Here is a 27955-nt window from a genome sequence, read left to right on the forward strand (position 1 = left end):
AGGTGGAAGGATTGCTTGAGGCCAGGAGATTGAGAGTGCAGTGAGCTGGGATCATGCCATTGCACTCTAGCCTGGGCAACAGAGTAAGACCCTGTCTCAAGGAAAAAAAAAAAAAAACCTACACAGAACACCATATCCAGCAAGCAAGCTGTCCTTCACAAATGAAAAAAACAAATAAAAGCTTTCCTGAGTTGGGAATGATGATGCACATCAGTAGTTCTAGCTACTCAAGAGACTGAACTGGGGCCAGGCGCGGTGGCTCATGCCTGTAATCCTAGCACTTTGGGAGGCCGAGATGGGTGGATCACGAGGTCAGGAGATCGAGACCATCCTGGCTAACACAATGGAACCCCATTTCTATTAAAAATACAAAAAATTAGCCGGGCGCGGTGGCGGGCACCTGTAGTACCAGCTACTCGGGAGGCTGAGGCAGAAGAATGGCATGAACCTGGGAGGCAGAGCTTGCAGTGAGCCGAGATCACGCCACTGCACTCCAGCCTGGGCAACAGAGCGAGACTCCATCTCCAAAAAAAAGAGAGACTACGGCCGGGCGCGGTGGCTCAAGCCTGTAATCCCAGCACTTTGGGAGGCCGAGGCGGGCGGATCACAAGGTCAGGAGATCGAGACCACAGTGAAACCCCGTCTCTACTAAAAATACAAAAAATTAGCCGGGCGCGGTGGCGGGCGCCTGTAGTCCCAGCTACTCAGGAGGCTGAGGCAGGAGAATGGCGGGAACCCGGGAGGCAGAGCTTGCAGTGAGCCGAGATCGCGCCACTGCACTCCAGCCTGGGCAAGAGCGTGAGACTCCGTCTCAAAAAAAAAAAAAAAAAAAAGAGAGACTGAACTGGGAGGATTGCTTAAGCTCAGGAGTTGAAGACCAACCTGAGTAACATAGTGAGACCCTATCTCTCAAGGAAAAAAAAAAAAAAACTTTCCCAGAAAACAAAAGCTGAGGGAGTTCATCAGCAGTAGGACTGCTTTACAAGAAATGTTAATGGGAGTTCTTCAAGTTGATATGAAAGGATGCTAACCAACAACAATGAAAACACATGGGTCGGGGGCAGTGGCTCACACCTGCAAGCCTAGCACTTTGAGAGGCCAAGGTGGGTGCATCACCTGAGGTCAGGAGTTTGAGACTAGCCAGGCCAACATGGTGAAACCCTGTCTTTACTAAAAATACAAAAATTAGCCAGGCGTGGTGGTGGTCGCCTGTAATCCTAGCTACTCAGGAGGCTGAGGCAGGAGAATCACTTGAACCCGGGAGGCGGAGCTGCAGTTAGCTGAGATCACACCACTGCACTCCAGCCTGGGCGACAGAGTGAGACTCTATCTCAACAAAAAAAAGAAAACATGAAAGTATAAAATTCACTGTGTAAAAGTAAGAACACAGTCATATTCAGAATGCTTTAATACTTTAACACTGGTATGCAAAACACTTTTAATGCTAGTATAAAAGTTAAAAGAAAAAGGCATTAAAAATAACTATATACAAAATAATTTTGGCTATGCATGGTGACTCACACTAGTAATCCCAGCACTTTGGGAGGCCAAGGTGGGCAAATCACTCGAGGTCAAGAGTTCAAGACCAGCCTGACCAACATGATGAAACCCCGTCTCTACTAAAAAAAAAAAAAAAAAAAAAAAATACAGAAAATTAGCCAGGTGTGGTGGCAGGTGCCTGTAATCCCAGCTACTTGGGAGGCTGAGGCAGGAGAATCATTTGAACCTGGGAGGAGGAGGTTGCAGTGAGCCAAGATTGTGCCACTGCACTCCAGCCTGGGTGACAGAGCAAGACTCTGTCTCAAAAAAAAAAAAAGCTATATATGAAATAATTTCTTAAGGGATATATATACACAGTATGAAAAGATGTTAACAGTGGTATCAATAAAAAGTGTAAAGTGTAGATATTTTATGTATATCAGAAGTTAAACTATTACCAGCTTAAAAAAGATGTTTCATGTAAGTCCCATGGTAATCACAAAGAAAAATCTGTAGTATAGATAACACAAAAGATAAAGAAAAAGGAATCAAAGCATACCACTACAAAAAACCCAACAAATCACAAAGGAAGAGAGCGAAAGAGGAAGTAACAAAAGGACTATAAAACAGTCAGAAAACATTTAAAAAAAGGTAATAGTAAATCCTTACCTATCAATACCCAATAAAAAGATACAGAGTGGCTGAATGAATAAAAAACCAAGAACCAACTCTATGTTGCCCGCATGTAGCCAGGCACAGTGGCTCACACCTGTAATCCCAGCAGTTTGAGAGGCCAAGGCAGGTAGATCACTTGAGTCCAGGAGTTCGAGACCAGCCTAGGCAACATAGGGAGACCTCATCTCTACAAACAATACAAAAATTAGCTTGGTACGGGGGTGCATGCCTGTAGTCCTAACTACTCAGGAGGCTGAGGTGGGAAGATTGCTTGAGTCTGGCAGGTCAAGACTGTAGTGAGCAGTGACTGTACCACTGCACTCCAGCCTGGGCAACAGAGCAAGACCCTGTCTCAAAAAAATAAAAAGGATGCAGGTAAGCTATAAGTGAAGAAATGAAAAGAGATATTCCATGGAAATGGCAACCAAAAAGGGCAGAGTTGGCTATACTTATATCAGACAAAACAGATGTTAAATCAAAAACTGTCACAAGAGGTGGCACACACCTATAGTCCCAGCTATTTAGGAGGCTGAAGCCCAAGTAGTTGAGGCTGCAGTGAGCTGTGACAGTACTGCTACTGTCATACCAGCAGCCTGGGTAACAGGGTAAGATTGTCTCAAAAGAAAAAAAAAAACCCACAGTAAAAAAAAAACAACAACTGTCACAAGACAAAGAAGGTCTTTATATAATAATAAAGGGTTTGTTGATTCATCTAGAGGTTTTATATATATAGTAAATATATGTATTCCCTTATCAAAGCACCTAAGTAAATGAAGCAAATATTAATAGAATTAAAGGAAAAAACAGACAGTAATACAGGGGACTTCAACACTCCATTTTCAACAATGGATAGATCATCAGAGTATCAATTAAGAAAACAATGGATCTGAATAACACTTCAGACCAAATGGAGCTAACAGACCTATATAGAACATTTCACCTGACAGCAGCAGAATATATACTCTTTTCAAGCACAAACACAACATTCTCCAGTTTAGATCATATGTGAGGCCACAAAACAAGTCTTAACAAATTTAAGAAGACTGAAATAATACCAAGTATGATATTTTGGCAATTGTATAACTAGAAATCAGAAGGAAAACTGGGGCCGGGCACCGTGGCTCAAGCCTGTAATCCCAGCGCTTTGGGAGGCCGAGGCAGGTGGATCACAAGGTCAGGAGATTGAAACCATCCTGGCTAAAATGGTGAAACCCCATCTCTATTAAAAATGCAAAAAAATTAGCCAGGCATGGTGGTGGGAGCCTGTAGTCCCAGCTACTTGGGAGGCTGAGGCAGGAGAATGGCGTGAACCCGGGAGGCAGAGCTTGTAGTGAGTCAAGATTGTGCCACTGCACTCCAGCCTGGGCGACAGAGCGAGACTCCGTCTCAAAAAAAAAAGAAGGAAAATTGGAAAATTCACAAATATGTAGACATTAAACAACATACTCCTGAACAACCAATGGGTCAAAGAAGAAATCAAAAGAGGAACACAAAAATATGTTGAGACAAGCAAAAATGGAAACACAACATATCAAAACTTACAGGATGCAGCAAAAGTAAATCCAAGAGGGAACCTTACGGTAATAAATACCTACATCAAGAAAAAAAAAAGATCTCAAATAAACAACCAAACTTTACACCTCAAGGAAGTAAAAAAAGAAGAACAAACTAACCCAAAGTTAGCAGAAGGAAGAAAATAACAAAGATCAGAGCAGACATAAATGAACTGGACACTAAAAAGATCAATGAACAGTTTTTTGTTGAAACGAAAACAAAATTTAAAAACTTTTAGCTAAACTAAGAAAAAAGATCTTAGTAAAATGAAAGAGGAGAAATCAGATTTAATATTACAGAAATGTAAAGAATCATTAAGGACTACTATAAACAATTATACACCAACAAATTGAATAACCTAGAAGAAACGGATAACTTCCTAGAAACATACCAAGACTGAATCATGAGAAAAAATAGAAAAGCTGAACAAACCAATAACAAGAAAGAACACTGAATCAGTAATTAAAAACTGTCAGCCGGGCACGGGGGCTCACATCTGTAATCCCAGCATTTCGGGAGGCCAAGGTGGGCAGATCACCTGAGGTCTGGTGTTCCAGACTAGCCTGGCCAACATGGCAAAACCTCATCTCTACTAAAAATACAAAAATTAGCCAGGTATGGTGGTGAGTGCCTGTAGTGCCAACTGCTTGGGAGGCTGAGGCACGAGAATCACTTAACCCAGGAGGTGAAGATTGCAGTGAGCCGAGATCGTGCCACTGCACTCCAACCTGGGTGACAGAGTAAGACTCCGTCTCAAACAAACAAACAAAAAACTCTCAATGAGTTACAAAAAACTTACAAAAACTTACAAAAAACTTACAAAAAACTCAAGTATTGAAGGAAGAATTAATATAAATCCTTCCAAAGGAAATGTAGAGGAGAGAACATTTCCAAACCCATTTTATGAGGCCAGTATCACCATGATACCAAAACTAAACAAGAACACATGAGGTAAGAAAACCACGGGCCAGGCCGGGCGTGGTGGCTCAAGCCTGTAATCCCAGCACTTTGAGAGGCCAAGGCGGGCGGATCACGAGGTCAGGAGATCGAGACCATCCTGGCTAACATGGTGAAACCCCATCTCTACTAAAAATACAAAAAAATTAGCCGGGTGTGGTGGCAGGCGCCTGTAGTCCCAGCTACTTGGGAGGCTGAGGCAGGAGAATGGCGTGAACCTAGGAGGCAGGGCTTGCAGTGAGCCGAGATCACGCCACTGCACTCCAGCCTGGGGGACAGAGCAAGACTCCGTCTCGGAAAAAAAAAAAAAAAAAAAAAAAAACCACAGGCCAGTATCCCTGATGGACATGGATGCAAAAATCCTCAACAAAATACGAGCAAGCCATATTCAACAGCACATTAAAAGAATCATACATCATGATTAAGTGGGATTTGTCTTTGAGATGCAAGGATGATTCAATATATGCATATCAACCAATGATATACCACATTAACAGACTGAAGGATAAAAATAATATGATCATCTCAATAGATATGGAAAGAACATGTGACAAAATTCAACATGCTTCAAGATCTGAAAGAATTTGCTTAAAAAAATTCAACATGCTTTCATGACAAAAAACACTTAACAAATTACATATAAAAGGAACGTACCTCAACATAATAAAGGCCGTATACGACAAACCTATAGCTAACATTGTACTCAGTGATGAAAACCTGAAAGCTTTTTCTCTAAGACCAGGAACATGACAAGGATGCCCATTCTCTCAACTACTATTCAATATATTGATAATAATATAAGTCCTACCTAGAGAAATTATGCAAAAGAAAGGGAAGGGGAGGGAAGGGAAGAGAAGGGGAGGGAAGGGAAGAAAAGGGGAGAAGAAAGGAGGGGAGAGGAGGGAAAAGGGAGGGGAGGGGGGAGGAGATGGGAAAGGGGAGGGGGGAAGGGAGAAGGGGGAAGGGGGAAGGGGAGGGGGAAGGGGAGGGGGGGGGAGGGGGGAGGGGGGGGAGGGGAAAGGGGGAGGGGAAAGGGGGAGGGACGGGGGAAGGGAGAGGAGTAGTACGGGAGGGGGGGGGGAGGGGAAGGGGGAGGGAAGGAGAGGGGAAGGAAGGGGAGGGGAGGGGGAAGGGAGGGGAAGGGGGAAGCGAAGGGAGGGAAGGGGGAAGCGAAGGGAGGGGAGGGGGAGGGGAGGGGGAAGGAAAGACAAAAGGAAGGGAGGGAGGGAGGGAAGACAGGAAGGGAGGGAAGGGAGGCAGGGAAAGAAACAAAACAAAGAAAGAAAGGCATCCAAATAGGAAAAGAAATTGTCTCTGTTAGTGGATGCCATGATCTTGTATATAGAAAACCCTAAGGACGAGGGCCGGGTGCAGTGGCTCACGCCTGTAATCCCAGCACTTTGGGAGGCCAAGGCGGGCGGATCATGAGGTAAGGGAAATCAAGACCATCCTGGCTCACATAGTGAAACCCCGTCTCTACTTAAAAAAATACAAAAAATTAGCTGGGCATGGTGGCGGGCTCCTGTAGTCTCAGCTACTTGGGAGGTTGAGGCAGGAGAATGGCGTGAACCCGGGAGGCAGAGCTTGCAGTGAGTCAAGATCGCGCCACTGCACTCCAGCCTGGGCAACAGAGCAAGACTCCGCCTCAAAAAAAAAAAAAAAAAAAAACAAAGAAAGAAAGAAAAAGAAAAAGAAAAAAAAAGAAAAAGGACTTCATAATTGTTAGATAAAATTGTTAGAACGAATAAACTAATTCAGTAAAGCTGCAGGATAAAAATCATTATTCAAAAATCAGTTGTGTTTCTATATGCTAACTATCCAAAAAAGAAATAAGAAAAACAATCCCATTTACAATAGTATCACACCAAAAAAAAACTTAGAAAAAAATTTAACCAAGAAGGTGAAAAATCTATACACTGAAAACTATACAACACTGGTGAAAGAAACTGAAGACACAAATAAATAGAAGGATATCCTGTGTTTATGGATTGGAAGAATTAATATGGCCAAAATATCCATATTACCCAAAGTGAACCACAGATTCAATGCAATCCTTAAATAAAGGGAAAAAGACCCTAAAAGCCATATGAAATCACAAAAGATTCTGAATAGCCAAAGCTATCTGGGGCAAGAAAAACAAAGCTGGAGGCATCATATTATCTGATTTCAAAATATATTACAAAGCTATAGTAATTATAACAATATGGTACTGGCATAAAAACAGACATATATACCAATGAAACAGCCCAGAAATAAATTCCCACATTATGTCCCATTAATTAATCCTTGGCAAAGGTGCCAGAAACAACAGGATAGTCTCTTCAATAAATGGTTATGAGAAAACTGGATATTCAAAGGCAGAATAATGAAATTGGAGACTCTTATCTCATACCATATTAAAAAATCAACTCAAAATGGATTAAAGACTTAAACATAAAAACTAACAATAAAAATACTAGGAGAAAACACGAAAAAGGATTCTTGACATTGGTATGGGCAATGATTTTTTAAATATATAACTCCAAAAGCACTGGCAACAAAAGCAAAAATAAACAAATGAGATTGCATCAAACCAAAAAGCTCCCCACACAGCAAAATAAACAATTAACAGAGTGAAGAGACTACCTATGAAATGAAAGAAAAATATCTGCAAACCATACGTCTGATAAGGAGTTAATATCCAAAATATACAAGGAACCCAAACAATGTAATAGCAAGAAAACAATCCAATTAAAAAATGGGCAAAGGACCTGAATAAACATTTTTTAAAAGACATCCAAATGGCCAAGAAGTATATGAAAACATGCTCAATACCACTAATCATCAGAGAAATATAAACGAAAGCCACAATGAGATATCACCTCATACCTGTCACCATGGCTATTATCAAAAAGATAAATGATAGCAAGTGTTGTTGAGGATGTGGAAAAAAAGAGAACTCTTGTAAACTATTGGTGGGAATGTAAATTGGTACAGTCTTTATGGAAAACAGCCTGGAAGTTCCTCAAAAAATTAAAAATAGAAAGATCATATGATCCAGCAATCCCACTTCTGGGGATACAGCCAAAATAAATAGTCAGTATCTTGAAGAGATATCTGCATTCCTATGTTCACTGCAACAGTATTCACATAATCCAAGATAAGGAATCAACAAAGGGGCCAACAATGAACACACACATAAAGAAAATGTAAGAGTTATACACACATGCCCACACACACAGGAATATTATTCAGCCTTAAAAAGAAAGGACATCCTGTCTTTGTGATAACGTGGATGAACCTGGAAGATATTATGCTAAGTGAAATAAGCCAGGCACAGAAAGACAAATACAGCATGATCTCATTTATATGCGAAATCTTAGAAAAAAAGTAAAACTCAGGATCAGAGAGTAGAAAGTAGAATGGAGGCTGCCAGGGGCTGGGGGTTGGGGGAAATGGGAAGAATGTTGGTCAAAAGGTACAAAGTTTCAGTTATGCAGGATGAATAAGCTCTGGAGATCTAACATACAGCATTGTGACTACATATAACAATACTGGGCTGGGAGTGGTGGCTCACGCCTGTAATCCCAGCACTTTGGGAGGTGAGGCGGGCAGGTGGCTTAGCTCACAAGTTCAAGACTTGCCTGGGCAACATGGCAAAACCCCATCTCAACAAAAGATACAAAAATTAGCTGGGCATGATGGTGCACACCTGTGGTCCTAGCTACTTGGAAGGCTGTAGTGGGAGGGTAGCTTGAGCCAGGGAAGCGGAGGTTGCAGTGAGCCAAGACTATGCCACTGCACTGCAGGGTAGGCAACTGAGCCATATCTTGTCTCAAAAAACAAAACAAAACTGTATTGTGTAGGCAAAATTTGTTAAGAGAGTAGATGTTAAATGTTCTTACCACCCTACAATGTGAAGTGATGGGTATGTTAACTAGCCTGATTTTGGTAATCATTTCACAACGTGTACATGTATCAAAACATGTTGTACACTTTAAACATATACAATTTCTATTTGCAAACACACCCTGATAAAGTTGTGGGGGAAAAGTCAAAGAAAAGCAAAACTACAATCAAAAGTCAGGTTGATAATGTAGTCCCTGCTGCCTTGATGATGGTAGGGTTTACTGTAGGATTTACTGACTCCTTCTGATCTATATATTCCTTTAAGCACCAGCTGCTAAAGGCATTTCCTTCCCTACATTTGCCATTTCCCTTAATTACCCATCCTCTCTTTGTCTCACCCTTCCCCTACTCCTACATACGAGACTCAAAGCAACAGGACTGATCTGTCAAGACTTTAAGGACCACTCATGAACAGCACTATGATCTTCCAAGTGCAGGGAGTTATATAAATTACCCCTACCTATAGTCAAAGTCTCCTTGAAACATCTCAAAGCAGATTTTATTCACTTGCCAAGAGAAAAATTTTCCTGTATTATAAAAAGACCATTATTCTACCTAGACTACATAGAGTTGTACAGTAAACCAACGAAGAAGGCACAAACCCTTTTCTTCCATATTCAAGTATCTTTTACTTACCTGAAACTCCACCCAAATCAAAAAATTTGTTTGTGTCAAATGCATAAATCTAAACATTTGTGTAACAGAAAGATTTCACCAAAGAAAAAGTTCTTAGTAATAATAACGTTTCACTAGTTACAATACAGGTATTATACTTTAAACACCTTTCAGAAAATTAAATATCTATGTTTATACTGCCTGAAATTCCAGCAATCATCATTATAACAAAAGGGTTCTCTTTGATATTTCGGTTTCTTTTTTTATAATAATAACTTAGTTTTCATGCAGAGTTAGTATCAACACTATTTTTGAAGAAAATAACTTTAGTTTAAATTTGAAGATCGTTACTTCTTTGTGCATTTTCAACCATGTGCCACTTGGCAATACCATTTTTATAAATAAACTGCACAAGCCAACAGTGCCAAAAGCCCAAGCATGTAAATGCTAAAATGAACCAGTTCCCCCACAGATTTCATTTTCTTTGTCCCTTTTATTTATATGCACTGTATATAAATAAAGCAGAGTCTCCTTCATGCTCACCAAATTACAGCATGTATTTTTCTTAAATAGGAAAATATGATGTAAATTAAAATGTTAGCAGACACAAAGAAAATGCTCTCTTTTACATTATTCATAAATAGACTTTGTTGGGTATTGGCATGAGTAATATAAACCATCATCACTTGGTTCAACATTCTGTATACTCCTAACTTATCTCAACTATAATAGAGAGACACATGCATAAACAGGAATATTTTTATTTATTATTTTTTGTTGTTGTTGAGACAGACTTTCACTCTTATTGCCCAGGTTGGAGTGCAATGGCGCAATCTCAGCTCACCACAACTTCAGCCTCCTGGGTTCAAGTGATTCTCCTGCCTCAACCTCCGGAGTAGCTGGGATTACAGGTGAGTGCCACAACACCTAATTTTTGTATTTTTGGTAGAGACAGGGTTTTGCTGTGTTGGTCAGGCTGGTCTTTAACTCCTGACCTCAGGTGATCCACCCACCTCGGCCTCCCAAAGTGCTGGGATTACAGGCGTGAGCCACTGTGCCTGGCCCTAAACAGGAATATTTTTAAAACAATAAATTCTTGGTGTCTTAGCATAAATGCTCAAGTGAATGACAAAACAGGTCACTTGACATAAGATACATTAAGAGTATGTCCTCAGCTGGGCACAGTGGCTCACACCTGTAATCCCAACACTTTAGGAGGCCAAGGTGGGAGGATAGCCTGAGCCCAGGAGTTTGAGACCAGCCTGGGCAACAACAACAAGCTCCCATGTCTATTTTAATTTTGAAAATAAGAAATAAAATAATAAAAAATAAGCCCTCAAGGAATTAGCTTATGAATCCCTATGTGAGCAAAAGTGATCATTCAAGCCAAGGTTTAAGTCATTTAATTCCCAAACTAAAATAAAGAAATTATCCAAACAAAATAGAAACCAAAACCTTTCTATTTCAAAATAGTAATACAAAGGTCAGTCTGGTAAGCTTGCAAGCATGATAATACCTGGTTCAGAGAAAGTATCACTAATATCATCATCCTTATCATCTTCATAATCCTCTTCCTCTTCTTCCTCCTCCTCATTTTCAGACAGTTCATGCTCGCTGCCGAATCCTTCATCATGGTCCTCATCATCAACATCCTCCTCGTCCTCCTCATCTTCTTCAGGACTGCATTTGGTTGGCTGTTCACCCAAGTTGTCGGAGACAAAAAGAGAATAATTGTGCTCTTCTTTTTTCTGGGATGAATCTGAGACTGATGTACTGGCAGAAAGACTGCTGCTCTCTCCTGCTGCAAGTGACCCAGGACCTTCCTGGGGTAAGGGACTTAGTAATAGTTCCTGGGTTTCTTTAAAAGGCAAAGCAGGAGTGGCATGACCTTGAAGAGGCTCCATCCCTTTTTTCTCTTGTCTCTTTGCCACTGCACCACAGTAGCAGGTGTTCTCCTTTGCTGCATCTGTGTGAATCTGGCTCAACAAGGGCCGGCTCTGTTGCACTGGGTTGATCTTTACCTTTGCCTTTTTTACATAGTCTTTACATTCAACATGAAAGTTCACCTTTTCATTATGATACATGTTGGTCTTCACCATGATTTGTGTGCTTGAAGTGGGTTTACTTGCTTTTTGGACACAGTCTGACAAAGGGACCTCAGCCTGCAGAGTCTTAGAAGAACACACAGGAGCAGCTGCTCTGCTTGTGATCTTTTTACCAGGGAATGAAGTGGGTAAGGGATTTTGTTTGACACTGAAAAGTGAATCGGGGTAATAAAGGGAATCAGAAACAGACTGTGAGTCCTCACTATTAAGTTGAGCTAAAGTTGGAGTTTTACTTATAACCTCTTCATCTTGGTAAGGACTAGAAAAGTCATCAAGACCCAAGTAATCCACTTCTTTTGTTCCCCAGATGTCACAGCTGGTAAGTTTGGTATATTTTGTTAGGTCTTCACAGTATGTATCCCACTGTTCCCAGTTTGAGGTTAAAGCACCCTCATTATCCAGGACATCTGTGAAAGACTCCAGATTTTCAATGTCTTTGCAGTCCTCCAAAGAAAGAAAGTTGTCTCTAGGATTCTGTTGGTAGTTCATCTCTCTATCCTGAGAAAGGTTTTAAAAAAGAAATTGCACATCATATTTTAGGAAGGAAATATTCACCTCCATATGTCAAACTGATAAATCAGTACTTGACTTTTGGTCTGTTTTAACATAAAGGCTACTGACGTGATGCTTTATTATTCCATATAATGCCATCATTTCCCTAGGCAAGAAAAAGTAGAGTGAAAATAAAACAAACAACAAACAATTAAAAATTAAATTTAAAAAACAGGGAAAGTGTGTGCCTTGAGAGGCTCAGGTATGATCCAAATATCAAGGGCTCTTGAGTTTTACCATAAACATTCTTCCTGAAAATAGTTTACATTTCCTTATCTTAGAAGGATTTTGGGATCTCCTTAGCAGTGGTGGGGGGGGGCACACTTCAATTAAAAAGCAAATAATGTGATATGTGAGAGAGGAAAATTTTAAATATTAGTAATAATGAAAATAATAAAGACACCCTCATTACAGAAGAAGATATCTTTTCAGTGGGAACTTAAATATAGAGGCAAAGAACAATCCAAAGAGAGCTGGAATTCAGCCACAGAATGGTAAGATCTTTTGCAAGATCTTATAACAACACTTGGGCAGGCAGAGTAAAATACTCCTCATGAATTTTAGAGGTTTTTTTTTTTTGTATTTTTAGTAGAGACGGGGTTTCACCATGTTGGCCAGGCTGGTCTCAAACTCCTGACCTCAAGTGATCCGCCCACCTTGCCCTCCCAAATTGCTGGGATTACAGGCTTGTGCCACTGGAGATGTCAATTTCAAATATCAGTTAAGACTCTGCAGTCATTGAAATAAATGCAGCTTAGCTCTAATGTACAAACATGAAAGACTGCCCACCATACATTTTTATTTTTAAAAGAGCAAGTTACAGAAAACTGTTATATTATCCAATTAAAAAGTGTATATATATACAAAAAAAGATATACATATGTTTACATATGCATAGAAAAAAAACCTGTTAGTTATGTTTTGGTAAAAGGTTTGGAAGGTGGAGGCACAGGAAGAAAATGAAGTTTTCAGTCTTCCAGAGTTTTTTTTTTTTTTTTTTTTTTTTTAATTTTGGGGGGGGGTGTGTGTGTGTTGTCTGCGTTTTGTTTTTGTTTGTTTGTTTGTTTTTGAGACAGAATCTCACTCTGTCACCCAGACTGGAGTGCAGTGGCGTGATCTTGGCTCACTGCCTCTGGGTTTAAGGAATTCTCTGCCTCAGCCTCCCGAATTGCTGGGATTACAGGCACGTGCCACCACACCTAGCTAATTTTTTGTGTTTTTAGTAGATACACCATCTTGGCCAGGCTGGTCTTGAATTCCTGACCTCGTGATCTACCTGCCTCAGCCTCCCAAAGTGCTGGGATTACAGGCGTGACCAATGCACCTGGCCTATCTATGTTTTTACAGTTTTACTGAAGTATAATTTCACATACCATAAAACCAACCTATATTAAGTATACAATTCACTAATTTTTAGTAGATTTATGCATTTGAGTACTCAGTTTTCCAGTTTTTATATATTATTGTGTTTTTTCAATTTGATGTAATTAAAACTGTTTTTAAAATGTTTTTCTTTTTTTCTTTTGAGATGGAGTCTTGCTCTATCGCCCAGGCTGGAGTACAATGGCTTGATCTCGGCTCACTGCAACCTCCGCCTCCTGGGTTCACGCTATTCTCCTACCTCAGCCTCCCAAGTAGCTGGGACTACAGGTGCCAGCCACCACGCCCGGCTAATTTTTTTGTATTTTTTAGTAGAGATGGGGTTTCACCGTGTTAGCCAGGATGGTCTCAATCTCCCGATCTCGTGATCCTCCTGCCTGGGGCTCCCAAAGTGCTGGGATTACAGGCGTGAGCCACCGCGCCCGGCCTAAAATGTTTTTCTTATGAATTTTAAGTGTCTATTTACCTCAAGAATAAATAATAAGTATAGGCAGATCCTGTTTGGAACTGCTATTTTTGTGTCACATTCTTTATGTCATTCATATGCCTTGCTCAACGTTTTCCCACTGAAAAGTCCATTATCTTTATCAAAAACTAGATTTGAAGATATTTACATAATCTTTTACTATTTTTGATGGATTGTTTTTTTTTTTTGAGACGGAGTCTTGCTCTTGTTGCTCAGGCTGGAGTGCAGTGGCGCAATCTCGGCTCACTGCAACCTCTGTCTCCCGGGTTCAAGCGATTCTCCTGCCTCAGCCTCCTGAGTAGCTGGGATTACAAGCACCCATCACCACACCCAGCTAATTTTAGATCACGCCACTGCACTCCAGCCTGGGCAACAAGAGTGAAACTCCATCTCAAAAAAAAAAAAAAAAAAGAATGTATTTGATGAAGCAATATTGGCTGCCCTGGAGCCTCCAGAATCGAAGAAGAGCCGCAGGTGTGTGTGGCTATGAACATCTCTCCAGAGCCCTTTCTGCACAGCTGGTGTCGGCATCATACTAAAAGCAATGTTTAAGGCCAGGCTCGGTGGCTCACGCCTATAATACCAGCACTTTGGGAGGCCGAGGTGGGCGGATCACGAGGTCAGGAGTTCGTGACCAGCCTGACCAATATGGTGAAACCCCATCTCTACTAAAAATACAAAAAATTAGCCGGGCATGGTGGCCTGTAATCGCAGCTACTCGGGAGGCTGAGGCAGGAGAATCATTTGAACCCAGGAGGCGGAGGTTGCAGTCAGCCAAGATTGTGCCGCTGCACTCCAGCCTGGGCTACACAGAGAGACTCCGTCTCAAACAAACAAATAAATAAATGCATGTTTAAATCAAACTAAAGATTAAAAATTAAAATTCAGGCAGGTGATCCACCCGCCTTGGCCTCTCAAAGTGCTGAGATTACAGGCGTGAGCTACCATGCCCGGCAGTATGCTTTTTTTTCTTTTTGAGATTCCAGTCTGTCGCCAGACTGGAGTGCTATGGGGCGATCTCAGCTCACCGCAACTTCTGACTCCTTGGTTCAAGCGATTTTTCTGCCTCAGCCTCCTGAGTAGCTAGGACTACAGGTGCGCACCACCATGCCCAGCTAATTTTTGTATTTTTAGTAGAGACAGAGTTTCACCATGTTGGCCAGGATGGTCTCAATCTCCTGACCTCATGGTCCACCTGCCTTGGCCTTCCAAAGTGCTGGGATTACAGGCGTGAGCCACCGCACCCAGCCAACAGCTGCATACTTTTAAAATTACTAGGTGTAGGCCAGGTGCGATGGCTCATGCCTGCAATCCCAGCGTTTTGGGAGGCCAAGGCGGGCAGATCACCTGAGGTCAGGAGCTCAAGACCTGTCTAGCTGACATGGTGAAATGCTGTCTGCACTAAAAATACAAAAAGTAGGCCAGGCACGGTGACTCATGCCTGTAATCCCAGGACTTTGGGAGGCCGAAGCAGTTGGATAGCCTGAGGTCAGGAGTTCAAGACTAGCCTGGCCAATGTGGTGAAACCCCATCCCTACTAAAAATGCAAAAATTAGCTGGGCATGGTGCCAGGTGGCTGTAATCCCAGCTACTTGGGTGGCTGAGGTAGAAGAATTGCTTGAATCCAGGAGACGGAGGTTGCAGTGAACCGTGATTGCACCACTGCACCCCAGCCTGGGCGACAGAGCGAGACTCTGTCACAAAAAAAAAAAAAAAAAAATCAGTTGGATGTGGTGACACATGCCTGTAATCCCAGCTACTTGGGAGGCTGAGGCAGAAGAATCATTTGAACCTGGGAGGTGGAGACTGCAGTGAGCCAAGATTGCACCACCGCACTACAGCCTGAGAAACAGAATAAGACTCCGTCTCAAAAAAATAAAAACAAACAAAATTACTACAGGTATAATCATAAGAATTAAACTTGGCCCAAGCACATCTTTTTTTTTTTTCCCAGGCATTTATAAATAAAAAACTCTCCCACAAACTTTTACCCCAAATCAATCAAGACCAAAACCAAGAAAATGTTGCTTACCAGTTCATACATGAAATCTGGATCCGAACTGTTTGCTAAGAGATCTGTGCTCATCAGAGTTTGTTCCGAAAAGGTGTGGCTTCGAAAGGCATCCCCAAAAGGCGGATCCATTCCGCTTACACTAGGCTACAACAGAGTGATTTTTATTTTAGAAAGTTAAAGACTATTTTGAAACCAATTTATCACATGTGAGTCCCAACTCCACACCCACTAAGTAACTTATTCTTTTCAGAAAACATTTCTATACTTTCTTCTACTGTATAGTATATTTAAGAGCTTTGGCTAACACTGAACTGTAGACTTAAATTAGGAAAATGCCCAAAAATAGAAAAAAATAGAGTGCTGCCAACGCCCTGGTGGAGAAGCTGAGGTCAACATCAGATTTGAAATATTTAAAGTGGATACAAAACTATTTCAGCAATGCAGACAATTAAGTGTGTTGTGGGTGATGTTGCTGTTGGTAAAACATGTCTCCTGATATCCTACACAACAAACAAATTTCCATCAGAATAATGTACTGTTTTTGACAACTATGCAGTCACCGTTACGACTGGTAGAGAACCATACACTCTTGGACTTTTTGATATTGTAGGGCAAAGGATTATAACAGATTACAACCGCTGAGTTATCCACGAACAGATATATTTCTACTCTGTTTTTCAGTGGTCTCTCCATCTTCATTTGAAAATGTGAAAAAAGTGGGTGCCTGAGATAACCGTCCCAAAGACTCCTTTCTTGCTTGTTGGGACCCAAACTGATATCAGAGATAACCCCTCTACTATTGAGAAACTTTCCAAGAACAAACAGAAGCCTATCACTCTGGAGACTGCTAAAAAGCTGGCCCGTGACCTGAAGGCTGTCAGGTATCATGGAGTGTTCTACACTCACACAAAAAGACCTAAAGAATTTATTGGACAGCTGGGCGCGATGGCTCACGCCTGTAATCCCAGCACTTTTGGAGGCTGAGGCAGGTGTTCCACCTGAGGTCAGCAGTTTGAGACCAGCCTGGACATGGTGAAACCCTGTCTCTACTAAAAACGCAAAAATTAGCTGGGCGTGGTGGCAGGTGCCTGTAATCCCAGCTACTCGGGAGGCTGAGGCAGGAGAATCGCTTGAACCTGGGAGGCAAAGGTTGCAGTGAGCTGAGATTGCACCATTGCACTCCAGCCTGGGCAACAAGAGCAAAAGTACATCTCCAGAAAAAAAAAAAAAGGAACATATTGGACGATGCAATATTGGCTGCCCTGGAGCCTCCAGAATCGAAGAAGAGCTGCAGGTGTGTGCTGCTATGACCATCTCTCCAGAGCCCTTTCTGCACAGCTGGTGTCGGCATCATACTAAAAGCAATGTTTAAATCAAACAAAAGATTAAAAGTTAAAATTCAGGCTGGGTGCGGTGGCTCAAGCCTGTAATCCAGCACTTTAGGAAGCCAAGGCAGGCGGATCATCTGAGGTCAGGAGTTCGAGACCAGGCTGGCCAATGTAGCAAAACTCTGTCTCTACTGAAAATACAAAAATTAGCCAGGTGTGGTGGTATGTACCTGTAATCCCAGCTATTCAGGAGGCTGAGGCAGGAGAATCGCTTGAATCCAGGAGGTGGAGGTTGCAGTGAGCCGAGATCGTCCCATTGCACTCCAGCCTGGACAACGAAAGCGAAACTCCCATCTCAAAAAATAAAAAATAGGCCGGGCGCAATGGCTCACGCCTGTAATCCCAGCACTTTGGGAGGCCAAGGCGGGTGGATCACGAGGTCAGGAGATAGAGACCATCCTGGCTAACACGGTGAAACCCCGTCTCTACTAAAAATACAAAAACAAAATTAGTCAGGTGTGGTGGTAGGCATCTGTAGTCCCAGCTACTGTGGAGGCTGAGGCAAGAGAATTGTGTGAACCCGGGAGGCAGAGCTTGCAGTGAGCAGAGATCGTGCCACTGCACTCCAGCCTGGGCGACAGAGCGAGACTCCGTCTCAAAAATAAATAACTAAATAAAAATAAAAGTAAATTCGTTTTTGCAATAATGACAAATGCCGTGTACCTACCCACATGCACTTGTGTAGGACAAGGCCCATAGGTATGGGTCCACCTTTCCCCCTCCCAGTACTAGCTAATTTTGAGTAATTGTGTACTGTCAGAAAAGTGATTAGTACTAGGTTTTGTTGTTTTAAAACTTATTATTTGTTTAAAAGCAAGGCATGCTTATGGATGACTCTGTAATAAACTAATTGGAATTGTTGAAGCTGTTCCCCAGTTCCACTCTGGAGAGTAATCTGGGACATCTTGGTATGTTGTTGGTTTTTTTCTCCTATTTTTTTGAGGGGAGTGTGTGTGCGATTTTTCAGTCTTTTTTTTTTTTTTATTAATTAACCAGTGGATAGCCCTTAAGGGGAGGAGGACGGATCCACTTCCTAGATCTAGTTTAGAAAACATGTTCCCCATCTGGTGCTTTCAAGAAGGAGTATAGTAAACGCCTCATTTAATAACATACTCCTTTTTGAAAGTTGCCTTTTCTTTCCACCCTTGAGTAGATCCAGTATTTGATGAAACTCATGAAAGTGGCTGGAGCCTGTCTTGCCCCTCTGTTTTCTAGGCCACACTATATGTGACTGTGACTTTCACGGACATTGGTTTGCCATTTGCTTATTTTTTGGGGGAGTTAATTTCTAACTTCTTTCACTGATACATGAAGAAAAGTATTGCACCTTTGAAATACACCAAATGAATTGAGTTTGTAATTTAAAGAAGTGTTTCCCCTGTCAAAAAAAATTGAAAAAATATACAGCAGCAATTAATATCTTCTAGAAACTAAAGCTTATTTAGCCACCAGTCACCATACAGCACCTATCAAGTACTTTCACTTAGCTATATAACATTTCTTCACATCCTTGTCTAACAACACTATTTTAACTATCATCAGTAGAGGATTCCCTGTCTTTTCCTGGGGTCTGCAGATACAGCAAATCACTCTCACTCTGTGCTGCTAAGTGAGTCCCATGTCTTATTTTCCAAAGCAAGCTGGAAGACAGTTTGGGATTCACTATCTAGTATAACCAATGCCTGCAGGAAGGTAACGGAAACAGAATCAACTAAATACCCAAAGATCTCCTTGGTAAGACCAGTAACTTGGGCATGAACGCTGTAGCCTTAATCCTGATTCCCAAAAAGGGCACAGTCCATTCCATAATAAATAAAGGGGAAAAAAAAAAGACTTGAGACCCAGCATTAATTCTCCTTCTTGTTTTTTTCTCTATCTTCTGTTTACATTTTAACATCTATACAAATCCCTCAGAGTCAAGTCTGGGCTCACCCTTCTAAAGTGGGTCAAATAATAGAAAGGCTTCACTTTAAAATCTAACTGAGCTGAAGAAAGAGAATGAGAAAGAATAAAAAATTTCTTTTTTTGGAGAGACATAGTCTTGCTCTGTTACCCAGCCGGAGTGCAGTGGCAAGATCTCAGCTCACCGCAACCTCCACCTCCAGTGTTCAAGCGATTCTCCTGCCTCAGCTTCCCAAGCAGCTGGGACTATAGGCACACGCCACCAAGTCCAGCTACTTTTTATATCTTTTAGTAGAGATGGGGGTTTCACTATATGTTAGCCAGGCTGATCTAACTCCTGACCTCAAGTGATCAGTCTGCCTCGGCCTCCCAAAGTGCTGGGATTACAGGTGCAAGCCACCGCACCCAGCTTTTTTTTTTTTTTTTTTTTTTTTTTTTTTTTTTTTGAGACAGAGTCTCGCTCTGTCGCACAGGCTGGAGTGCAGTGGCGTGATCTCAGCTCACTGCAACCTCCACCTCCCGGGTTCACACAATTCTCCTGACTCAGTCTTCCGAGTAGCTGGGACTACAGGTGCGCACCACCACACCTGGTCTAATTTTTGTATTTTTAGTAGAGATGGGGTTTCACCATGTTGGCCAGGTTGGTTTCAAACTCCTGACCTCAAGTGATCCGCCCACCTTGGCCTCCCAAAGTGCTGGGATTACAGACATGAACCACTGACACCAGGCCAAAAATCTCTTAGTTTTTTTTTTTTTTTTTTTTTTACAAGTTTCTGCAGAAATGTTTTTAAATGGTATTAATCTATTTGCTTATTCTTTTCATATACTTTCCATCTTTTGCAAACTGGACTTTTCATAGACCTTCTCATCATATTTTTCTTCATTGGTACGTCCCATCTTATTGTTTTTCTTTTTCTCTTTCTCTTACCTTCCCCCAACATTTCCAGGCCTGCAGAACCTTTCTTCCTAGAAAAAGTTAGCTTGAGAAAATAAGTTTAAAATTTAAGCCCCAAATTCAAGTACTCAGTAAATATAAAACTAAACCTCGAATGGGCAACCACTCTAAAAGGGTATGTGCAGTCCATCTGTCACAGAGGTTGGGGTGGCAGTAGGCCGCTGGTCTTGTCTTTTCTTGTTTTGAGACGGAGTTCCCTCTTTCCCCAGGCTAGAGTCCAGTGGCGTGATCTTGGCTCACTACAACCTCTGCCTCCCAGGTTCAAGCAATTCTGTCTCAGCCTCCCGAGTGGCTGGGATTACAGGCACGCACCACCACACCCAGCTAATTTTTGTATTTTTAGTAAAGAGGGTTTCACGATGTTGGCCAGACTGGTCTTGATCTCCTGACCTTGTGATCCGCCTGTCTTGGCCTCCCAAAGTGCTGGGATTACAGGCGTGAGCCACTGGGCCTGGCCGGCCACTGTCTTTTCAATATCCATTAACCAAGTCCCCTTTCTTTGCCTCTTCTGCCTGTCTCGAGTCACCAGACAATCCCAGCAAATTGTTGATTCCCTATGCTCAAAGGATAGCTCAGACACAAAAAGTCACCCAAGAGTCCCTGCCCACTCATTACTTCTAGGTTTCTCCCCAGCACTGAAACAAACAGGGGAGGGGCAAGAGCTAAACACTGGAGAAGAAAAGGAGGAGTTTAGATAAGCAGAATAGGGACTAACAGGGCTTCACTGATTGTCTCAGTGATTGCCTCAAACCAAAACCGATCAATTCAGAGTCGCTGCCATAATATAAACAGATACAATCATTCTTAGATATGTTTTGTAAGGAGATATTTATATGTGCACACATATGTATGTGTGTGTGTGTCTATGAGAAAGAGAGAGATGAGAGGGGTTGGGGGAGGGAGCCTGAAGTCTCTCACTATTTCCTCTTAATTACTTCTAAATTCAGCCGGCATAAATGAAAGGTAAGAACTGGGAAACAGGAAGAGTGAGGAGACAGAAATGGGATTGCTGTGGCAGATTAATTTTCAGGGGAGTTGGTTTTGCCCCATAAAGCCAGAAGATCTGTCTACCTTCTACCTATTCACCATACTACCTATGTAGAACTCATTAAACTTCAAGTGATAGCAAAGAAAGAAATAGAAGCCAATGGAAGGAAGAACATGTACTCAAAACTAGCTGAGATCAGAAATAAGATACCATAAAAAGGTAGTATGCAAAGTTGTGTTAAGATTCATTTAAGAGTCAATGGTATTGACTTTCTGTAGTGGGAAAATATAAAACTTTGCACCTACTCTGTATGATTTACCTGAGGCATTTCCAAGCCCAGATCCTGTGAATCCGATTCCAAACTTCTTTTTTTTCTCGTTTGTAAATTCCTTTCCAGCTTTACTTTTAATTCCGAGATCGAAGATGATTTTCACAATAAACAGCAGGTTTCCCCAGAGTGCTTCCAATTCAACTGCTTGGATCACTGCTTTTTTTTTTTTTTTTTTTTTTTAATAATTCTGTATGATGCTGTCTGTCAAACAACACAAAGTAACTTCACTGAGTTCCAGGAAAAACAAGTTTACGTTTCAAAAAAAAGTTGACTTTTCAAAAACAATATTAGCAGAAAATACTGTGCTTTAAATAAGTCTTATGGTTGAGTTATCAAGGATTTGGTCATACCTTAATACTTACTATTCTGAAATTTACCATTCCTCCTCCTGTATTTTTCTAAAGTACAGCTGGTCAATAACCAATTGGCAACATTAAAAAAAAACACACACAAAATTAACATAGGCTCATTTTTTCTGTGATCTGAAAGATGTAATATATTGATTTTTAAAGTCAAGCTCTAATTCACTTTATGTTCTTTATGAGAAACTATATCTCAAAATTTAATTCCATTTATTGTATAATCATTACTGCTAAATTAATCTACATTTTATCTCTCTCGTAAGTCAACAAGAAGAGTAATGAATACATAATAGTCAGCAATGGAACTTAACATATCCTCTACATTAAATAAAATCCCATTTGTACGGGTATATGTCAATATTATTCTTTCAGTTATAAGGTATAAGCTGCCAGTGAAGAAAGAATTACTCCAGCAAGTTTTTAACAGGTGTATGTTTGAGGGAAAATGGGCCTGGGGACTGCTTTGCAGAGTGGTTTCAAGGGTTAAGTTAAACAATGACTACAAATCACGTGGCACAGGATTTTGACAGGGTACAGACTTAAATGTTAGTGTTTTTTCCCTTCTCCGTGAAGACCTTAATCAGGAGGAACTGAACAGTTATATTCGCTTCATTTTCCTGTCCAAGATCAGTGGGTCTCAAAGTGTGATCCAAAGATCAGCAGTACTAACATCAGCATCAACCTAAAAATTTGTTTAAAATGCAAAATCAAAACAGAACCTCTAGGAGTGGGTGCCAGCAATGTTTTTTAATACACCCTCCAGGTGACTGTGGTCCTCTCTAAAGTTTGAGAAACACTGCCCTATCCTTGATCTAATTTGGTCTAGATGTAATGTCACTTCTTATATTGGTAAACAATCAATTTACAACGAATTTGCCTTCTGAAATCAGCACATTGTCTGGGGCTAGAGGGTTAGAGTAATACATTATATTAATTTCCTTTTTTTTTGGACAAGAGTCTCACTCTGTCACCCAGGCTGGAATGCAGTGGCCCAATCTTGGCTCACTGCAACCTCAACCTCCTGGGTTCAAGTGATTCTCCTGCCTCAGCCTCCCAAGTAGCTGAGATTACAGGCACACAACACCATGCCCAGGGACTCAATCATTGTTCTACTTAATTAGATTAATAAACTGACTACAATTTGTGTTTCCTGCATCTTTGCTGCACTCTCCCCTCCAGTGGGCTGTCATTCCCAACTCACTGGTCTAACCTAGGAAACAATGTCAAGTGCCCACCTAGAAACAGAGTTAACTGTGCTTTTCAATTCAGTGCTACAGTATAACTAGATTGCTCCCTGTTCCTGCCAAAGGCCTGTTCTTGCACAGTTTCTCCTTATGTGACCTCATGCCGTTGTCCTACAACTGGTATGTAGTCATGGTCATTGCCCTAATTCTCTCTCCTGACTCCTATAAGAAGGTCAGTCACTTTTTCTAGACCTATGATTTAGGCCTCCCAAAAGGCATCTAATTCAAGTCATGTGTTCAATAAAGTGGACTAGTATAATCTTGGTGTAAAACCTGGATCTGGGAGAAAAGTTTGATATCCTTTAAAATCTGAAAAATTGACCTTACTAGCAATAGGGTCAGCTGGGCGCAGTGGCTCACGCCTGTAACCCCAGCACTTTGGGAGGCTGAGGCAGGTAGATCACTTGAGGTCAGGAGTTCAAGACCAGCCTGGCCAACATGGCAAAACTCCATCTCTACTAAAAATACAATAATTAGCCAGGTGTGGTGGCATGCGCCTGTAATCCCAGCTATTTGGGAGGTTGAGGCACAAGAATCGCTTGAACCCAGGAGGCACAGGTTGCAGTAAGCTGAGATAGTGCCACTGCACTCCAGCCTGTGTGACAGAGTGAGACTCTGTCTCAAAAAAATTTAAAAATTGTTAAAAATTAAAAAAAAAATAGGAAGAGATTGAGTTCTATTCAATACACACTTACTGGCATCCAGTAAAGACACTATCTACCGACATCTTGGTTTATCAACAGTGGACAAAAAAAGGGCTAAATTCTAGTCACAGCTCTCACCTCCAAACTATACAACACTAGGTAAGGCCATCTTTCTAAGCCTCACTTTTCTGATCTTTAAGGGAAAAAAACAATACTCTTTCCTGGTTATTTAACTGTCTAAGCCATAAAACTTCAATACAAATACATGTATTTATTTAAAAATGTATTTAAACACATCAAAACAAACTTGAGTAAATGCAGCTAGCAAAAAGGGCAATTGTTTAGGAGATCTGGATTCCAAGTTTGATCCCGTAATTGAAACAGCCATACAAACTGGAGTAAATTTGTTAAGTTTATGCCTTAGCTCCTAGATCAGAGAAATAACACTTACTCTCTCTTAACCATGTAATAGAAATGTTATGGGAATGAATGACATATTACACTATGATGTAGTAATAAAATTAATTTGGAAAGGTGATTATCATCAATAGGTATATTGTGCCAATGCTTTCTGGTTTTGTTTTTTTGTTGTTGTTGTTCGTTTTTTTTGAGACTGAGTCTCGCTCTGTCGCCCAGACTGGAGTGCAGTGACCAGATCTCAGCTCACTGCAAGCTCTGCCTCCCGGGTTTATGCCATTCTCCTGCCTCAGCCTCCTAAGTAGCTGGGACTACAGGCACCCGCCACCTCACACGGCTAGTTTTTTGTATTTTTAGTAGCGACGGGGTTTCACCGTGTTAGCCAGGATAGTCTCGATCTTCTGACCTCGTGATCCGCCTGTCTCGGCCTCCCAAAGTGCTGGGATTACAGGCTTGAGCCACCGCGTCCGGCCTGTTGTTCGTTTTTGTTTTTTAGTTTTTCATTATTTGTCCTACAGCGAGTCTAGCTCAAAAGCTCAATACCTGTGATAACTTAGCAGCACGGCTAAATGTTTTCAAGGCACTGATTCCCAGAGAGGGTCTCTACCAAGTAATGGGTTGAGTTCGTTCACCTAGTTGTTTCTCCTAGTCTCACAAGTGGCAGCAAATAGGACAGGGAAAGGACCAATTCTACTCTATGCTGTGGAACTCCTTTTCAGTGATAAACGGCTCCCAGTCTCTAAAACTAATGATACAACTTCACAACAAACTATCTTCATCCCCAACATTTCATACCCATTTTCCAGAAATGCTTAGTACTCTTCCAAAACATTTATCACAACACAACCACAAAGAATGAAAGTGCCCACCCAAAAGTGAAGGAAGAAAAAAGTTTTCTACAGAATTTACCATTACATAGCATTTTCCATAATGATACACTACTCAAAAACTGTATCCTGTACCAGCAAACCATATACAATGGGTACATTAATATTTACAAAGCAGCCGGGCGCGGTGGCTCAAGCCTGTAATCCCAGCACTTTGGGAGGCCGAGACGGGCGGATCACGAGGTCAGGAGATCAAGACCATCCTGGCTAACACGGTGAAACCCCGTCTCTACTAAAAATACAAAAAATTAGCCGGGCGTGGTGGCGGGCGCCTGTAGTCCCAGCTACTCAGAGGCTGAGGCGGGAGAATGGCGTGAACCCGGGAGGCGGAGCTTGCAGTGAGCCGAGATCGCGCCACTGCACTCCAGCCTGGGAGACACAGGGAGACTCCGTCTCAAAAAAAAAAAAAAAATATTTACAAAGCAGAATAATAAGGCCGGGTACAGTGGCTCACACCTGTAATCCCAGCACTTTGGGAGGCCGAGGCAGGTGGATCACAAGGTCAAGAGATCAAGACCATCCTGGCTAACATGGTGAAACCCCGTCTCTACTAAAAATACAAAAATTGGCTGGGCATGGTGGCACACACCTGTAGTCCCAGCTACTCAGGAGGCTGAGGCAGGAGAATCGCTTAAACCCAGGAGGCAGCGGTTGCAGTGAGCTGGGACTGTGCCACTGCACTCCAGCCTGGTGACAGCCTGGAGCCTGTAGACTCCGTCTCAAAAAAAAAAAAGGCAAGAATAACAACAGTGAGAAGGAAGGTGTAACAACTTGCTTTTCAGGATGGCTTTACACGTCTTTGGACTCAAGAATATCCGTATCTTACTTGAAGCTTTGATATTAAAATACATCAAAAGCAACGGTCTAGTAGCCCGGCACCATGGTGTGTATGCCTGCAGGCCCAGCTACTTAGGAGGCTGAGGCAGGAGAACTGCATGAGCCCAGGAGTTCGGGTCGAGCCTGGGCCAAACAGCAAGACCTTGTCTGTATTTTTAAAAATAAAAATAAACACAAAATTCAATTTACAAAGCAGTTGTCAATTTCCCAAAGTGTGAACCAAGGAATATTTGTTACAAAGAATGTTCAATGGTTACTCAACAAAAGGGTTGTGAGGTTTGAAAAACACATTAAATGAAGTTGTATACTGCCTTTGATATAGGACTTCATGGAAACTTTGTGTTAATGTGTTTTATAAATCACCAAAAGGTGACTATACCCAGGTACCATTTCCTAAATGTATTTGATCATCAAATCTTCCATCCTGCCCTCATGCCTACCTCAAGATTTGTATTTCTTCCAGGGAAGTTGGGGGAAAAAGGGAAAGGCCAAATTCCTCTAGTCGTTATTTTCTTTTATTCATAGCACTGTTCCACCAGTTCCCAATACAGTTTTTGTTTTCTCTTTTGAGATGGAGTTTTACTCATCGCCCAGGCTGGAATGGCAATGGCGCAGTCTCAGCTCACTGCAACCTCTGCCTCCTGGGTTCAAGTGATTCTTCTGCCTCAGCCTCCCGAGTAACTGGGACTACAGGCAAGTACCACCACACTAATTTTTGTATTTTTAGTAGAGACGGGGTTTCACCATGTTGGCCAGGCTGGTCTCGAACTGCTGACCTTAGGATATCCACCCACCTCAGCCTCCCGAAGTGCTGGAATTACAGCGGTTAGCCACCACGCCCGGCCCCCAATACAGTTTTATGGATTTTTCAAGAGAGGACTGTAGTACATTAGAAATATTATTTATCAACAGATTTCCTGTACCTGAGGCTCATTTAAAAATAACAAAAGCTGTTAGGCAGACAAAGATATTCCTGTAACAGAGAACTAGATCCTAGACGGCTGAAGCATGAGGAGGAACACATGATTTTTTTAGGTTCAATGGTATCACTTGAAAATAGCCACAGCTTCAAATTCTTACACAGCCCCTTTCTGCTACGTCTTATCCTGGGCTTCTTTTGTTTTTGTTTTTGTTTCTCTGAACATGTATTGAGGCTTACTATGTATGATAGGCAAGACAAAAGGTAAAGTAATAGGTATAATCTTCTTACAAAAAGCTCATCCCTAGAACTGCCGAAATAAGTAATCGTAACTTTAAAAGCCAAGCCCAAGACTTGACTGGTGTGTCCTGGCAGCTTACATATTTTCAAGAGCTCCTCAATTGTGCTCTTTCTGAATCTGAGAGTTTCAGCTAATCCTTGAGTCCACATATAAAGAAAAAGTTCACATCAAGAAATATATAAACCTCATTGTAAATGAGAGTATTTTACAAACAATATATATTTATTATGTATTGATAATATATATTATATATTAATAATAAACATACCTTTTTGTAAATAAACATGCCTTTTTGTAAATGAGAGTATTTTATGAATAAGGAGATGCTGTATATGATGGCCAGAATCCCTGCAGCTCCCCTTTTATATGGAACTGATTTAGGCCATTGCCCCCTTTTAGTAACTTAAGGAAACTGGTTCCTCACAACAGTAAGTAGCTCTTCTGAGTCATCTAACATTCATCAGAGTAAATGCTAAAACATTTTTGACACACCATTTAGGATGAGTATTATCCAAAAAGTGGAAAATAACAAATATTGGCAAGGATATAGAGAAATCAGAGCCCTCGTGCATTTGCTGGTAGGACTGCAGCTGGTGTGGGAAACGGTTTGGTATTTCTTCAAAAAGCGAAATCCAATTACCATATAATCTAGCAATTCCACTCCTAGGTATATACCTAAAAGAGTTAAAAGCAGAGCCTGAAACAGATATGTGTACACCCATGTTCATGGCAGCATTATGCACAAAAGCCAAAAGGTAAACACAACTCAAGTGTCCACAAACAGATGAATGAATCAACAAAATATGACAAATACAATATTATTCAGCCATAAAAATGAATGAAATTCTGATACACACTACAACAAGAATGAACCTTAAAAACATTATGGTAAGTAAAATAAACTAGACACAAAAGGACAAATATTGTATGATTAGGCTTATATGAGGTGCTTAGAATAGAGAAAGAGAGTAGAACAGCGGTTACTAAGGGCTGCAACAGTTATTATTTAGTAAGTGTACACAGTTTCTGTTTGGGAAGATAAAAGTGTTCTGGGGGCTGGGGGTGGTGGCTCATGCCTGTAATCCCAGCACTTTG

General features: G+C 41.4%; 2 protein-coding genes and 1 pseudogene across 3 annotated transcripts in view; 1 reads left to right on the top strand and 2 right to left on the bottom strand.

Moving 5' to 3' along the window:
- Positions 1-27955, bottom strand: part of BNIP1 (BCL2 interacting protein 1) — a 111659-nt gene that overhangs the window by 60117 nt on the left and 23587 nt on the right. The window lies entirely within an intron of this gene.
- Positions 1-27955, bottom strand: part of CREBRF (CREB3 regulatory factor) — an 87089-nt gene that overhangs the window by 34387 nt on the left and 24747 nt on the right. The window contains exons 2-4 of one of the 2 annotated variants that reach the window (XM_050793202.1): positions 21238-21450; positions 15704-15829; positions 10685-11771 (exon numbers count right to left, since the gene is read on the bottom strand). In XM_050793202.1, coding sequence (XP_050649159.1) covers positions 10685-11771; positions 15704-15829; positions 21238-21246 — 1222 coding nt within the window. In that variant the 5' untranslated portion in view covers positions 21247-21450. Of the gene's footprint in view, positions 1-10684; positions 11772-15703; positions 15830-21223; positions 21451-27955 lie in introns of both variants that reach the window. The other variant, XM_050793203.1, reaches the window with a different exon arrangement.
- On the top strand, positions 16059-17042 carry LOC126956397 (cell division control protein 42 homolog; annotated as a pseudogene).

This window comes from Macaca thibetana, chromosome 6, assembly GCF_024542745.1.
Source record: "Macaca thibetana thibetana isolate TM-01 chromosome 6, ASM2454274v1, whole genome shotgun sequence".
Classification (NCBI taxonomy): domain Eukaryota; kingdom Metazoa; phylum Chordata; class Mammalia; order Primates; family Cercopithecidae; genus Macaca; species Macaca thibetana.